The sequence below is a fragment of the Daldinia vernicosa genome (assembly GCF_022497035.1).
Source record: "Daldinia vernicosa strain CBS 139.73 unplaced genomic scaffold F5Y00scaffold_42, whole genome shotgun sequence".
Classification (NCBI taxonomy): Eukaryota; Fungi; Ascomycota; class Sordariomycetes; order Xylariales; family Hypoxylaceae; genus Daldinia; species Daldinia vernicosa.
In genome coordinates, this window is record NW_025953958.1 from 188,241 (window position 1) to 202,948 (window position 14,708).

Genomic DNA, 14,708 nt, shown 5'->3' on the forward strand with positions numbered 1-14,708 from the left:
CTAGATAGATTAGCTCTCTCCAGTATGCGCAATTTACCATTCAGAATCAGAGCTAAGAATCGCAGCAGACCTATCATGACTATCCTATTTTCTCATAGGTTGAACTTTCTATGAACTTGCCCGTTTAGGAAGTTGTTAAACTACCTGAAGTATCGGGGTTATTTCATTATTCTATATCGTTCATATGTCTCATCATAAATTTACCTAGGTTACCAACTAATCTGCTTCTGCGGATATTAGTAACGCACGAGCCGAGGTCAGTCGTATATCTTAAAATGCATCCGCAAATTAGGTTGCATCATCAAATCTTCATGGTTATTAGCGTCTCTAGCTAAAGAAAACATAATTAGAAATCACGAAGGACAGGCCTACTGGTCTGAGAATTATCATGTGGCTAGCCTCCCTGTCAGTCGAATATAGCCGCCGGCTAGACGGAGAGCTTGACCAAGACAGCATCCAATGACCAATTTTCCAGAACATAGCTATTCCGCACTTGAACCCCATGGGGTTGTGATCCCGTTATTGATTCGGGCAGAGAAGCCCCGGAATTTGGAATCTGTTGTGTGGGGAATGAAGCTTCTCGCTTGAGAGAAGATGAGGTGCTGATATAAGTGCTGGGCACTGGTTGGTTCTGGACCCTTGGATGTTGCATCGTGACGCGGACTCTAGAGTCGAAAGTAGACCGGCGGAGGCATGGACATGAACATACTTACACGATTCGACCTTTCGTTATGAAGAGCACTCCATCATAGGATAGCTAGAGAAGCTTCGCCGGGGCTAGGCCGTGGTATCTGACTGTCTTTCGAGCTGGTATACTTATAGCCCTCCGGGATAGGTCGTATATGTATGATCATCCATTCTCCTGTTACGTAGTGTAGATCATCCAGCGCGCAGCGACGATCTTCTACAACGATGGCGTTTTCTAGTATTATACCCTCTATCGTTATTCCCGCTTTCCTTTCAGCTGTCGGCGTACATGCCCACGGCATTGCTAGTGCGATTGTGATAGATAGCACCTTGTAAGCGAAGAAAAGAAGTCTGTACCCCCGTGGTTGACTCGCATGGCTGACGCTCGGGTATAGCTACGATGGCTATAATCCAAGCTATCAATGGAAGAATCCTCCTCCCACGGTGGTAGGATGGTCCGTCCCGGACGACTTACAGTATGTACCTAAATCATCATACTGATGATAACTATGCGCCAGAGACATTAGCTGATGTTTGAGTCATGTAGAAATACCTTCATCGCTCCTAACCAGTTCAACACTCCGGATATGGTATGCCACCTCGGTGCCAAGCCGGCGGGTGCGGCTGCTCCCGTGACGGGAGGCGACGTAATCGAGGTACAGTGGACGCCGTGGCCGGCGTCACACAAGGGACCGGTCCTCGACTACCTCGCAAACTGCAACGGGCCCTGCGTACGTCTCCTATTCGCACATAAACTAGCCCTATCCTATATTGCTCCGGCTAGCTCTATCCCGCAGCGAGAAGCCCCTTAATATTGATACTAAACTAACCACTCGAAAAAGGAAACCGTAGACAAGACAAAGCTCAAGTTCTTCAAGATCGGCGAGGCCGGATGGGTAGACAAGGCCAGCGACCTATGGGCGGCTAACGTCCTAGCCAACAACAATAACAGCTGGCTCGTACGCATCCCAGAAGACATCGCGCCTGGGAACTATGTCCTGCGGCACGAAATCATCGCGCTGCACGCCGCGGGCAACCCGAACGGCGCCCAGAGCTACCCGTTCTGCTACAACCTCGCTATCGACAGCAAGGGCACCGCGAACCCCGCTGGTATCCCCGCCACCGAGTTCTACGGGGCCAACGACCCCGGCATCAAGTTCGACTTATTTTCGCATCCGACGGCTTATGCGATCCCAGGCGTAAGTCGGATCCGAAGTTTCTATTATTAGTGCTTGTGGTTTTATGTGTATCCAAGCCACGTAACTAACATCTTGTACATAGCCGGCCCTTTACAGTGGCGCGCTCCCTGTGAGCCAGACGAAGCCCGGTCCTATCACCGCCACAGCCACTGGCGTTTACGCTTTTACCGCGCCTGCGCACGCCAGGGCGCTGGTTATACCGACACCGCCACCGCTTGCTGTACCGACTACGCTGGTGCCTTCGGCGAGGGCTGCGTCGCCAGCGGTTCCGCAAGCTACGCAAGTGTCGTAAAGCTAGCCGAGTTGAGCGAGGCGTGTTTGTAGCCTTCATCTAATGCTGTTGCGATCAGACAGTTGATAGCCAGCCGGTTTTCCCCCATAGGGTTAATGATAATATTATGTAGGCTATTCGCGATCCAATGCTACGACATATTTGACCAAAAAGTAGGGAAGCATCTGCAGCCAGTGCTACGGTATGATAAAATGATATTAAGCGGTTCGTATACCGGTTAGACGTCAGGATTAAGTTAGCCCTTACTTGGCTAAGCTTTCTCGTGATGAAGAACTGATGGAAAGGTCTCCTCCGTTTTAGCATTTAAGCACTTCGCCTTACGTCTTTACTCCAGATTCGGCATTTGCCGCGTGCATGGATGAGCGTAGCAGTATCCAATTACGATATTCGAGGTAGCCTTTCCTCCCCCCGTACCGCTAATGTAAATATCCTTTGCCATTCATCTCTTCTGCTAGCCCTGTCCGCCTCATCTTAGCGGCCACGTGGTGAACCCGGCAGACAGACCGGGGATTGAGCGTCGCACGGAAGACCGGCTTAGATGCCTCTTGCGGCTTAACGAGCTATCCGTGCATGCTTACATTGTACGACTCGGATGCCGGCCAGAACAGATTGCAACGTCGTGAAATTTGACGTTGCCGGAAATGGGCTGAAACACAGCGTAGGGCCGTCTCGAGGGCCAAAACATTTGCTGATCCGTCGTTTCGGAAATGACGATTAGCCTTGGCGCCTCCACGATGTTGGTTTGCATTTAAAGCTAACCCCCGAATCGGCCGAGACTAGCGAAGACTGCCGGGAAGAGGGACTGGGCTCACTGGGCTGACTGGGGGCCTTTGCTAGGATATTGTATGGATTCTGTATGGCTCTTTTGGCCTTGAAGAATGCTTGGCAAGCCCCGGGATGGACTAGATGGAGTGGTAGACCAGGATTTAATCACGTGGCGCGCTTATATTCCCGGTTGAAGTTCTAGACTTATCCCAGGTAGGAATGTAGAATTAACATACTGCCGTCGATAGCAGTGGGAACTGCTGAAAAATCCCTGACGGAACGACTCCATAGCGGACTGCCTTTCCAAGTTCCAACACCGACATGGCCTAGGTAGTTTGATGATGAGCTAGCTAGCTTGGATCCTCCTAATTGACGTCTTATGTTATTTTATTCTTTTCTCGTATTTGCTAGGTATTGGTCTTTGATCTACCCGTCTACGTAGTTGTGTGCGGTGGTCAGAGTGGTTGGAGAGCTCCAGGCAGTCAAGTCCGGTCAGATGTTCCGTCAGATAGCGCCCCTGCTTCGTCATGGTCTGGTTCGATCTTATTCACCTCCATGAATCGACTCGCCTGCTGTTCAGTTCGCACATCCTGCTGAATATCAGCTGGATATGCAAGCCCCAATGGATATTGAGATGGATACTGGGAAATCGCCGGCGTCGGTCCAGAGCGGTACTAGGAGTCCCGCTTATAGCTTCGTAGCGCCATCCCGGAGTGTGAAACGACCACGTCCCGTCAAGAGCTGCTTGGTGTGTCGCAAAAGGAAGTTGAGATGTGACCGAGCCTCGCCGTGTTCTCAGTGCCAGAAGACGCAGCGCATATGTCGGTATGCGGCCGAAGGTGAAGTAGTAAGCTTAAGTGATGGTTCGGATGGCGAGGCGCCCGAGAGGAATACCAAGCGGAACCGCCCCGCAGCAAGTCAGGACCCCGGCCAGCGCGATACTAGCTACGAAGCTGTACTCGAGGATCACGCAGTAAGGCTTGAGCGTCTGGAGGGGCGATTGCTTTCGAGAACTTCGTCTCTTGCCGAGTCTAGTAGCATCCCGGCCCAACGCCCCGCGGCGTCGTCTCTTACGATTCGTGGCCTGACGGTGAAAGGAGGTCTACGAACGCGGTTCTTTGGCCAAAGCAGCACACGGGTTCTTGTCAACCTGGTGAGTTGCTCCTTGTTCGACGAAAATCTCTACTATCGCGCCAACCACTTTAACTAACTACGTCGTTAGTTTGACGAAGCAAAGGACTTCATGTTTAGCAGGAATAAATCTAGCGACATTAAGGAATTGTTTCTAAACATCCAGAAAATCCACAAGACTCTTCAGGACGAACATCGAAAAGTTACCGCCCCCATTACTGTGTTCGTAGACTCGATGACGCCGATCCAGAAGCGAATGGCAGATGTCTTACCAAGTAGAACGGTCTGCGACACTCTACTCGGCATCTACTTGAAAGGATCCGAGAACATCTATCGTGTTCTACATATTCCCTCTTTTATGAGACAGTATAACGAGTACTGGGAGGGTAAATCTCAACACGAAGCTTTTCTGCCGCAGCTGCTTTCGATCCTATGTGTGGGATATCGGTATCTCGGGGTTGGCAAAGGACAGTACCATGATCGAGAAGGAATACACATTCCGACGGCTAGTTGTCTTGTAAGAGCTTGGCTTGACGGTCTTCGGGGGAAACAATTAGTTGAATTCACTACTCTCCAAGCCGAGATACTCCAACTCATGGCTCAGAGGATGATTAATCCACAAAACCAGGAATCTTGGACGCATCTTGGCCTCATCGTGCGGATGGCGATGACCATGGGCTTTCATCGAGATCCGTCAGAATTCTCGCAGAATATATCGCCTTTCTGGGCTGAGCAGAGGAGAAAGTTGTGGTACACGATACTCGAGCTTGACGTGCATATGTCTATGCAGTGTAATCTTCCTTGCTGTATACGAGAAACCGATTTTACCTGCCAACCGCCTAGAAACCTCAATGATGAAGATATCCATCCCGATATAGAACAGCTCCCTCCCCCGAAGCCGATCGACCAAGATACCGATTCACGTGTCCAGGCGTTCGCTGCCAACACTCTGCCTATGCGGTTTAGGGTTGTCGATTTAATCAATCGTACCGACAGTCTTCAGGACTATCAGCAGGTCTTGGATCTCGGCAACGAACTCGAACGAGTTTTCGAGGACGTGAGATATATGGTCCCAACGACGCACTCGAACGATATGTCAGAGGTTCGGCGACGATGGATGACACGAGTCGTCTTAGATATGCATTGTCGTCGGCCCCTATTAGCGTTATACCGACCCTTCGCATTAGGAAGCACGGATGTCCCGCAGCAGATCGTGACAGGATATCTAAGATCGTCGATTATATTACTTTCGTACTTGGATGAATTGGATCCTGCTTCCCCTGATTACAACCGTATTTGGCACCTGCACCAACTCGTACTCAAACAAGAGATTCTCCAGGCAGCTTTTAGCATATGCTATTATATCAAACAAGCTACTAGCAGCTCGGCATCGCCGGCGCCGTCGGATCTGGATTCGAATACCAAAACAGAGTCCATCGAGGAAGCGTACGCCATTGCCTCGGAGAGTTCGGTCTTGCTGTCTCTCCCGCGGCTCAAAAGCGCCGTGCAAACCGTGTTAGATGCGCAAATCAAAAGAATACGAGAGATCGGGACGGACTTGAGGGATATAATCGCACTTACCGTTGTGTTCAACACCTGTCAGGGCGGAACTCCAGAACAGAAGCGAGAGGCTATCACAAACGGCTTGCAGGCAATCCTTGACGCAGGCCTACAAGCGATACACGCGAACCAGGAAAATATTGCTTCGATGCCGGTAAGAAATATTTACCAGTCTGTTCCACTCTCTTATTAACCTTGTCTGAATAGATTATGCCGCCGACGGTACCGATGCAAATGAATGGAATGCAGACAGACTCGGGCTTCATGAGCAACATGCAGCCTTTTATAACGGCGCCGGATGCCCTTAATTATGTAAGTTCGTCACAACTCCTTGACGTATATATGAGTCTAATTGTTTAGTTGTTACCGGACGACTTTGCCGCGATGTGGGATACGGAATTCTGGACTCCTATACTTCAACCTGGGCCGTCTTGAAAAGCTCGCTTTATAATTGTATGGCTGAATTAACCCGATTTTTTTTTAGAGCTGTCTGCCATCGAGATGTTACGATGAATGCGCTAGGGGTGCTAGCTGATGCAAATTCGTTGAAAACCTCATCGGAGCTCTTACGGCTGAGCTTCGAACCGCGAAGCCTATTGCTTGAAACCATTTTGATATGAGAACCACTGTACGACTAGCAGCGTGAACTAATAGTCTTGTCGAGGGCGAGGATACCGACTGGCGCAAAAGACGAAGCCAACATCTTGGCGCGTTTTCTAACCACAGCTGACGTCTGACCTCGTGTTCACGTTTTAACGAAAACATATATAAGCCCCGGTCGAAAGAAGCCGGCATATATCTAATTAAATTTATAATGACTACCTCTTTTTAGCGTTTTTTTTTAGCAGATGACCGTGATGATAGGTTGATAACTGCAGTAGATACTGCCTTTGAGCAAGGACGGGAGTTAGCGAGACGAATATACGAGAAATATAAGGAGCGAACCGAGTGTGTGACAAATGGAGCAAGGAAAAGAATATTGTCATATAATATATGAAAAGAATAGTTAATAAAAAATTGTATTACCGATTTCAAACACTGAGATGTAATCGATAGCAAGGAACGAGAACTATGTGTAACATACCTAAGCTGCTAAGGTAGGTACGGAGTACCTATCTGACTATACTAGTTCGGGTAGTGCCTCGGCTAGGGGTAGCCGTTTACCGTTTGCCTAGGCCCCGCGTAACCTTAACCATACAGCCCATATCGTGAAAGAAACACCAGGGTCTTGTACTCCCCCACATCTGGGGAAATCCCATTAAGGAAGGGAAGTACAGTCGGATCATGCGGCGTAGTGCAGCTTCCAGGTTACTGATTATATAGTATATAAGAAAGTTCAATCTCGAGTCTATTCTTCAAAACGTCCCACTTAATCTTCTAAAGGTGCAACTTAGTCTTTCTTCCCAAGGCGAAATTCAAATTTCAACTTTCAATTCAAGATGCCCGCCAAACAGAAGCAGCCCGTGTATGTGCTCGGCGTGGGCATGACCAAGTTCATCAAGCCCCGCGGTAAGGTCGACTACACGGAGCTTGGCTTCGAAGCCGGTGTCAAAGCTATGCTCGACGCGCACATCAACTACGACGACGTCGAGCAGGGCATCGCATGCTATTGCTACGGGGACTCTACATGCGGCCAGCGCGTCTTCTATCAGTTTGGCATGACACAAATTCCCATCCTCAATGTCAATAACAACTGCTCTACTGGCTCTACCGGCCTTTCGATGGCGAGGAACACCATTGCTTACGGTGGCGCCGACTGCATTCTCGTCGTCGGCTTCGAGAAGATGATGCGTGGCAGTCTCCAAAGCTTCTTCAATGATAGGGAGAATCCCACTGGTACCTCGGGAAAGATGATGGCGGAAACCCGTGGTTATACGAATGCCCCCGGCGCCGCGCAGATGTTTGGTAATGCCGGCCGGGAATGTACGTAATTTCAAGTTACCCTGTTTTGCCTCCTTTCTTTTTTCATCTACCTAAGGCGTAAGAATTCGGGGTTCAACTAAGCATAACCACTCTTACGTTATATCTAAGCTACTGAATTTAGATGTAAATTATTGCTAACATTTATATGCAGACATGGAGAAGTACGCATAGCTCTTCAGCCTCTACACCATAGCAAGTTACATGCGCCGTGGATAATTATACTAACTGCTCGCCCTAGGTTCGGCGCCAAACTCGAAGATTTCGCAGAAATCGGCAGAATCAATCACCAGCACTCTGTCAACAACCCATACTCCCAATTCCAGGATGTCTACACCCTAGAGCAAATGCTCAAGTCACCAATGATCCACGAGCCACTCACTAAATTGCAGTGCTGCCCGACGTCAGACGGTGGCGCTGCCGCAGTCCTTGTCTCGCAGGACTTCCTCAATGCTAGGCCGCACCTGAAGGACCAGGCCATACTGATCGCAGGCCAGTGCATGGCAACAGACTCACCGAATCTGTTCTCGCGCAGCGCGATCGACCTAATCGGCTTCGAGATGAGCAAGCACGCTGCCGAGGTGGCGCTAGCTGAAGCCAAGGTCTCGCCGGCCGACGTCCAGGTTGTTGAGCTACATGACTGCTTCTCGGCCAACGAGATGGTAACGCTCGACGCGCTAGGCTTATGCGAACCCGGTAAAGCACACGAGATGGTACGCCGTGGTGACATCACCTACGGCGGCAAGTACGTCGTCAACCCATCCGGCGGGCTGATCTCCAAAGGCCACCCCCTCGGCGCTACGGGGCTAGCCCAGTGCGCCGAGCTAGTCTGGCATCTTCGCGGCTGGGCAAACAACCGCGCGGTTCCGCATACGAAGTTCGCGCTCCAGCATAATCTAGGCCTAGGCGGCGCCGCCGTGGTCACGGTGTACTGCCGTCCGGATCACAGCGAGGCGCAGAAGCGAAACTCGGCGGATATCGCTAAGGCGAACGGCCTCGGGTATAATCCTGCTGTCGAGGCGAAGGGGTTTACGGCTGCGCAGTGCAAGAGCGTGCTTAGTAAGAAGGCGTCGAGCGCATGGGCGTTGCAGGATACGGAGAAGAAGGTTGAAGCGAGGTTTTAAGTTATAGGAGATACCTAGGGGTAGGTTGGTGGGAGTTACATACCAATTAGGAACACGGGTAAAATGTGTGTTTTCTTTTGGGGCTTTCGGATTTAAGGCTTGCTGGAAGGTTTAAGGATCTATCTCCCTACGCTACGGTATTATATGGTACAGAATGAATTTATGAGATGTAATATATAACTACTTCCTAGGTAAGGTATATAAAAAATAACTATATGGTATATACGGATGATCATTATATCGCAAAAAAAGACGTCGTAATTGCTAATTAGCAATTACGCCTTATATACGACACACCCCCTCAGCTGGACAGCGGCTTTCAAATCTAGCTCACATATACACACGCAGGGAATGCAGTGTCTATGTACCGCTGCGCTAAACCGAGGGCTCATAACTATCGCAGAAACGACGCGTAATTGCTTTACCTGGCAATTACGCCTTGTATATATGTGACATATTATTTATTGGTCCAGTGGCTTCGTCTTGTGTTGAGGGCTCTAATCGTCTAGGTTAGCGGTGTTTTACTTAATGGAAAAGAACCAAAGGTAAATTGTAGTCATATATTGAATATCGAAGCGTTTGGGGTTTCGCTACGCTCGGTCGTTTATTTAAGTTTATCGATGTGTTGACGCGGTGTTGGCGTCTCTGAGTAATAATTAAACTATATTCATCCGGACTACTGCCATCTACCTCTCGTGGTCTTTTTTCTCGTCCTTCTTCTCAGTCTTAAGGTCTCTCTTGTCTTTGCTTATTGATTAACGCCGCGTTTATATTATCATGCCAGGCTTCTCAGAGGGAAAAGGGGGGTGGGTTATGATCAGCTTGTAAGGAGGATTCTGGACTATCTGTTTCTCTTCTTCTTTTGCCTTGATATTTTCTAGTGTGTGTGTGTGTGTGTGTGTGTGACTCATGTGAAGATAGGGGGGAAGGAAGTTTATAGGTCATTATATGTTATCTAGCCTCCTGTTTGGGCGTGTCAGGTAGCTAGCTAATCTTATGTTTAGGAGTTTAGGTCGGGTTAGGATTTGGGGAGGTTCGTTCTAAATGATAATATAGTTTGCTTGACGTCTCCTCTAGAGAACCGCTTATAGGAACTAGGGTTTTACTCGGGACCTGGCCTCTGAGTCACGTCGGAGTGGACGTCAATCGTCTTCGCGTCCGTCCATGGTCAAACCAAGCCTATACCTTTGGTAGTAACATGTCTCCGAACGGCTGTCCGAGAGTTAAGAACTTGGACTTACGCTCGCTCGCTTCCAATAGCTTAATGGACACTTACGTGGCGACTTAGTGTGATAGCCTTTCTGCCGTAGAACTAAACGAGGACTGAGGAGAGATATAAATACCGGGCTCCTCCCCCGAAGTAGTGTTGAATGAACGAAGAATCTAACGAATCACTTAGCATTCGTTTTCATCATTTGTTTTGAGCACTCATCATCAGACTTACTTTGCAAATCAGCAAAAATACCTAGCATGGACGGGAATGGATATTTCAACGACGAGACGGTCGTCTTCACTGTCTTCGGGGTCATCACGCTCGTCGTCGCTTTCCTAGCACTTCTCCTCCGGTTCTTTCTGCAGTCTTTCACCCAACGTTACCTCGCTTACTTAGATAGCTTCTGCGTTGGACTGGCCTGGGTAAGCCCCCCCCCTCTTTCCCCCCCCTTTTTTTAAAACTCCTTCTTGAAAGGACACAACGCTGATGATTATATAACATATGTAGCTCCTCAGTCTAATCGGTATTATCTGCGCGGTAGCTGAGAACACTACCAATCACCTTGAGTACCCCCCCGAGATTGACAAGTTCGTCCAGTCTCTCTTCGCCCTCTCTGCCATCTTGGGTAAGCTGTCGATCTGTCTCTCCGTATGGCCCCTCGTCAAAGATGTAAAGTATGTGAGCGTCGTCGTGGTCTTCCAAATCGCAATGCTTTTCACAGTGTATCCCCTATGGATCATGGTCATACCCGCGACATGCGGCGCGTCGGCGTGGTACCCCATGCTCGCCCCCTATGCTCAGTGCTCGGATATTATCATCCGGGCGATCTTCGACTGGCTCCTATCTTGTAAGTGTATCCCTAGGACATGTCGAAAGTACCGCCGTCGCTAACTTCTGTCTTAATAGTCTTTGAAGTGTTCACGCCGATCATCCTTACGGGCTTCCCGATTGAGATGGCTCAGGATACCAACACCGAGGCTTCTATGCGAAAGCCGTTTGTCGGGCTTTCGATCGCTTCTGCTATGTATGTGTTGCCTCCTATCTGAGTATAGTATTCTGGTTGCTGACAACATTCCAGCATGGGCGCATTCATGTGGTCACGGGCATGGATGTCCCACTGGTTCCGTTACGACACTCACTTTGTGCCTTTGATTGGCATTACGACTGTATCTATGTAAGTCAACCGCGTTGCCGTGATCAAATCCGTATGCTAACGTAGAGCTTTCCCTAAACAGGCTCGAGGCGAACTTGGGTATTTTAGCAGCGAATATAATACCTATCGCGATAGATCGCTCAAAATTACCACCAGCTGCTCAACCCGCAAGACCTCAACCCGCAAGACCTCAACCCGCAAGACCTCAACCCGCAAGACCTCAACCCGCAAGACCTCAACCCGCAAGACCTCAACCCGCAAGACCCCAACGTAGGAATTTGCCAGCAGCACGTGATGGCTTGGAGTGGATTCCTTTGGAGGTTATGCCAAGAGCACACACGCACGAAGCGTAAGAAGGCGGCAATTTTTGCACCACCTTATAAGGAGAAAAGGTGGATAGGATGCGATAAGTTGTAGCGAGCCTAGGAGAACGACTCATTTCTTTGGACACATCTAACGACTACCTACATTAAGTTGTTAAATAAGTCCATACACGTACTTGGATAGCTCTAATATGTAACTCTCTAGGTAGTAATTTAATTTTGTGATTAGTGATTACCTAGAAATTGGTCCTTCCACACTAGACATGTCTCAAAACCAGATTCTTCCGTCTTAAGTTGAATTCAGTGAAGGAAAGGGCAAAGCACTTATTCCATGATGGTATTGTTCACACCTGGGGTGCTATGTACTTGGGTATGTTAAAAAGCTCTCATCCACGGAGCACGAGACATTGTGAAGTTCTCAATTAGAGTATCCCCTGACGTAAGAAATCCTTTTCGCCCGCCTATATCCTCCTGCCTATAGCATTCCGTCACCTCCTCCCCTCCTATCCATAGAATTACTCTAGCCATCAGGCTCTGACCGGGAAACCCGCTCTGGTACAGGTATACTCAGTATGATCTAGCCGAGTGAAATCGACCCCAGTGGTAGGTAGTAGTAGATTTCAGGTGCTCAGGTATAGTGGATTAAGAGATCAATCTTAATCTGTATTTTGAGAGCTTGCTTTTCTTCGTCCCAGAATGCGGCCTTGGTGTCGTCGTCCCACACGGATAGGCGATTCTTTGCAAGGTTATTCAGACTCTCGCGCCAGCGGATAATCCAACGCAGCATTTGCTCGGGGAACGTGATTGGGGTCACTCTCCTTAGCGGCCTTAGCTTGTGCTTTTTGTGGTAAGCTTCCAACGTTGCCGGTATAGTGGACATGAGCGACAACGTCTCCAGATTCTTGAGGTGTGGAAGGGCATTCAAGAACATGACTTGTCTATCCCTATTTGGCCGAGCATCGAGAGCTACATACCGCAGCGTCGCCGCTATTTCAGAGGACAGCGGGGCTTTTGGTGTAAGGACGTACATATCCAGGTCAGGGCGAAAATTTCGACATGGTAGCCAACATTTCCCATCTTCCCAATAACGGAATTGAAGGTACAATTTAGCTAAGTTCCGAGCTTCTTGGCACACGTGCATAATTACCGGGAATTTTACCCAGATTATAGGAGACGTATTAATCATGCCATCGTCGTCTTTCTCCAAGAGACACACCTCTTGCGTATCAGAGGGCAATGAGAAACTCCATATCATATCTCGAATCTCAGGTGGAAATGAAGAGAAGAGGGTGAAGCGGGGCGTGGGCGTTTTTCGTAGTGCCAATGATTCTAGGCCATCCACTATCCTGGCTACTTCCGTGCTAAGGTCGAGACTGATTTGGTCTGATTGCTTAGCAACCATAGTATGGAGTGCTTCATAAGTAGATTCAGGTCTATCCATGGTTTCTTCTAGCCGTGGTTTGCATATAATTAAAGTTAGAAAATAACGTCTCGTCTCTATATCGGATTGTCATTCTCAGTATTTTGTAGGAAATGGTAGGAGTATACCTAGCGAAACAAGGCTATTGTCTCTTTATGTCTAGGAGATTTGTGGAAGACAGCCTTTATCCTTGGACAGAATAGTTTTGTTGCTGTTGAAAGGCCCAGGTGAATCTTTGGGGATAATAATTGGATGTCAGAAGGAATTTGGAGATATCCGGTGTAAAGAATTAAGAAGTTCCCGCAGTAGATTTAGTGCATGTATAAATATAAAAACAAGAAAATAATAAAAATAACCTAGGCAAGTACGCGAGGTCCGTGAGTAAATGGTACCGAAGGTACGTCCCTACGCGGTAGTCACGTTGTGTACGTACCTAGGTAATTCTTGAAGAATGAGGAAGGCACAATGGGAGCCGTGATTCTGATTAAGAGAGAATCCTTATCGTATTTATTATAAAGTATCTAAGTTCGTACCTTACATACGGTGAATTTACATACACAATGTACCTCCTATGTTTATGAATCACAACGATGGGACATTGCCCGACATACCTATAATATCAGGTACCTGACGTCACCGAAAGCAAGAGCTCCAGATTGTGCTGTAAGGGCAGGTACTAAGTAGTAGGAGGTAGGCATGTTTTCGGAAAGTTTTACCAATTACAAATTTTGCTAAACTAAAAATAGCTGCAATTCCTTGAAGCTATTCCCGATGATATCCCAGATAAGGACGGCGTTATCATCAGGAATATTTATTGACTAAAGGGAAAAGTAAAGGTGCCCCTATTTTAAGCCTCAGATTATTACCTAATTATCTCATCTAGACAACCACCTGCCGCTTTCCAAGATCGTATTTATCTCCATCCTTGAGGAAATAAAAGATAGATGAACTATCGGGAAGATGCTTCAAATCACTTCCCTCTCTCGACCAGAAGCCTCCGTCGTAAATAATCACGTATGTACCTCGGTATACCTCAGCATCATTCTTAGACACGATGAGTGCAGTGTTCTCGTCGATGGCAATGCCTAAAAGCTCCGGTCGAACCTTGAGGATGTCAAACATGTCGAACTGGCGGTTGCGTACGAGCACGTGTTGGTCGATGGCAACGTCTTTAACGAATCCGAAGCCTACTTGATGATCGCCCACTAGGATCTGATTGTTGGCCGTGTCACCGCGGGCAAGAAAACTGCCCTGGATAGATGCTCCTGCCGAGCTTCCGCTGACGACGCCGCCGCGGTCGAGCACCTCGTGGAATAGACGTTCCGTAAGGGTACCAGCATACGCGTCGACCAGACGCCATTGTCGACCACCCCCGAAGAATACACCCTTAGCAGCGCGCAACGGAGCCGCGAACTCTTCCGTATCGGCGACTTTCGGATCGTATGTATGTAGAACGGTGACATTCTTGGCGCCGAGTCTCCGGAACGTGCCCGCCGCAGCGGCGTCGTCGTCGTAGGTGTCACTCCCTTCAGCAGTAGGGATTGTGACAATTGGTGCTTCCGGCCCTCCAGCTAGGTCTATGATGCGCTGGTAGATCGCGTCGTCTTGCGCGTTACCCCCTATAATTACAAGGGTTCCGTTCTCGGGACCCACATACGGTGAGCTTGAGCTCCGCTCCATGACCGGACCGGCGGAGACGAGAGCGGCAAGGGCTAAGATCGAGTATTGAATGATGCTTTTCATCTTTACTGATTGCGATTACTGAGCCAAAGCTACGGCTAACAAGAAAATCAAATTGGAATTTTCATGACTTTTATATACGTCTATTTCTTCGATCGGATCTAAAAGAAAGATCCGAATAGGTATTTCCCCACTCTCCAAGAGTTGAGCTAGCGAGACCTTCCTATTGTATCTTGATTTT

The 14,708-nt window shown here is 48.6% G+C and overlaps 6 protein-coding genes across 6 annotated transcripts; 4 read left to right on the forward strand and 2 right to left on the reverse strand.

The window, feature by feature from the left end:
• Positions 1-912: 912 nt before the first annotated feature.
• On the forward strand, positions 913-2,178 carry F5Y00DRAFT_264416 (glycoside hydrolase family 61 protein; the record flags this gene model as incomplete). Its single annotated transcript, XM_048011653.1, has 5 exons — positions 913-1,019; positions 1,083-1,163; positions 1,235-1,418; positions 1,530-1,886; positions 1,969-2,178. The coding sequence occupies 5 exons, from the start codon at positions 913-915 to the stop codon at positions 2,176-2,178; spliced, it is 939 nt and encodes a 312-aa protein (XP_047862532.1).
• A 1,012-nt stretch (positions 2,179-3,190) lies between these two features.
• F5Y00DRAFT_243569 (fungal-specific transcription factor domain-containing protein) lies at positions 3,191-6,670 on the forward strand. Its single transcript, XM_048008697.1, has 4 exons — positions 3,191-4,096; positions 4,166-5,788; positions 5,842-5,946; positions 5,995-6,670. Exons 1-4 carry the CDS (start codon positions 3,554-3,556, stop codon positions 6,067-6,069), a joined length of 2,346 nt encoding a protein of 781 aa, XP_047862533.1. The 5' UTR covers positions 3,191-3,553; the 3' UTR covers positions 6,070-6,670.
• A 182-nt stretch (positions 6,671-6,852) lies between these two features.
• Positions 6,853-8,907, forward strand: F5Y00DRAFT_243570 (thiolase-like protein). The gene is made up of 3 exons (XM_048008698.1): positions 6,853-7,557; positions 7,709-7,718; positions 7,796-8,907. Exons 1-3 carry the CDS (start codon positions 7,074-7,076, stop codon positions 8,676-8,678), a joined length of 1,377 nt encoding a protein of 458 aa, XP_047862534.1. The 5' UTR covers positions 6,853-7,073; the 3' UTR covers positions 8,679-8,907.
• A 1,241-nt stretch (positions 8,908-10,148) lies between these two features.
• F5Y00DRAFT_264419 (uncharacterized protein) lies at positions 10,149-11,461 on the forward strand (the record flags this gene model as incomplete). Its single annotated transcript, XM_048011654.1, has 5 exons — positions 10,149-10,313; positions 10,399-10,738; positions 10,798-10,915; positions 10,970-11,057; positions 11,180-11,461. 5 exons carry the CDS (start codon positions 10,149-10,151, stop codon positions 11,459-11,461), a joined length of 993 nt encoding a protein of 330 aa, XP_047862535.1.
• A 406-nt stretch (positions 11,462-11,867) lies between these two features.
• Positions 11,868-12,808, reverse strand: F5Y00DRAFT_271904 (uncharacterized protein; the record flags this gene model as incomplete). The annotated part of the gene is made up of 1 exon (XM_048012876.1): positions 11,868-12,808. The coding sequence occupies one exon, from the start codon at positions 12,806-12,808 to the stop codon at positions 11,996-11,998; it is 813 nt and encodes a 270-aa protein (XP_047862536.1). The 3' UTR covers positions 11,868-11,995.
• A 797-nt stretch (positions 12,809-13,605) lies between these two features.
• On the reverse strand, positions 13,606-14,536 carry F5Y00DRAFT_243571 (uncharacterized protein). Its single transcript, XM_048008699.1, has one exon. It carries the CDS (start codon positions 14,528-14,530, stop codon positions 13,667-13,669), a length of 864 nt encoding a protein of 287 aa, XP_047862537.1. The 5' UTR covers positions 14,531-14,536; the 3' UTR covers positions 13,606-13,666.
• Positions 14,537-14,708: the final 172 nt, after the last annotated feature.

What these genes read in the sequence shown, in the direction of transcription:
- F5Y00DRAFT_243569 (XM_048008697.1), top strand. Translation starts at nt 3,554, where the DNA reads ATGCAAGCCCCAATGGATATTGAGATGGATACTGGGAAATCGCCGGCG. An exon ending in AAAATATTGCTTCGATGCCG is followed by an intron (nt 5,789 to 5,841) that starts GTAAGAAATATT and finishes TTGTCTGAATAG; the next exon opens with ATTATGCCGCCGACGGTACC. An exon ending in CGCCGGATGCCCTTAATTAT is followed by an intron (nt 5,947 to 5,994) that starts GTAAGTTCGTCA and finishes CTAATTGTTTAG; the next exon opens with TTGTTACCGGACGACTTTGC.
- F5Y00DRAFT_243570 (XM_048008698.1), top strand. Translation starts at nt 7,074, where the DNA reads ATGCCCGCCAAACAGAAGCAGCCCGTGTATGTGCTCGGCGTGGGCATG.
- F5Y00DRAFT_243571 (XM_048008699.1), bottom strand. Translation starts at nt 14,530, where the DNA reads ATGAAAAGCATCATTCAATACTCGATCTTAGCCCTTGCCGCTCTCGTC.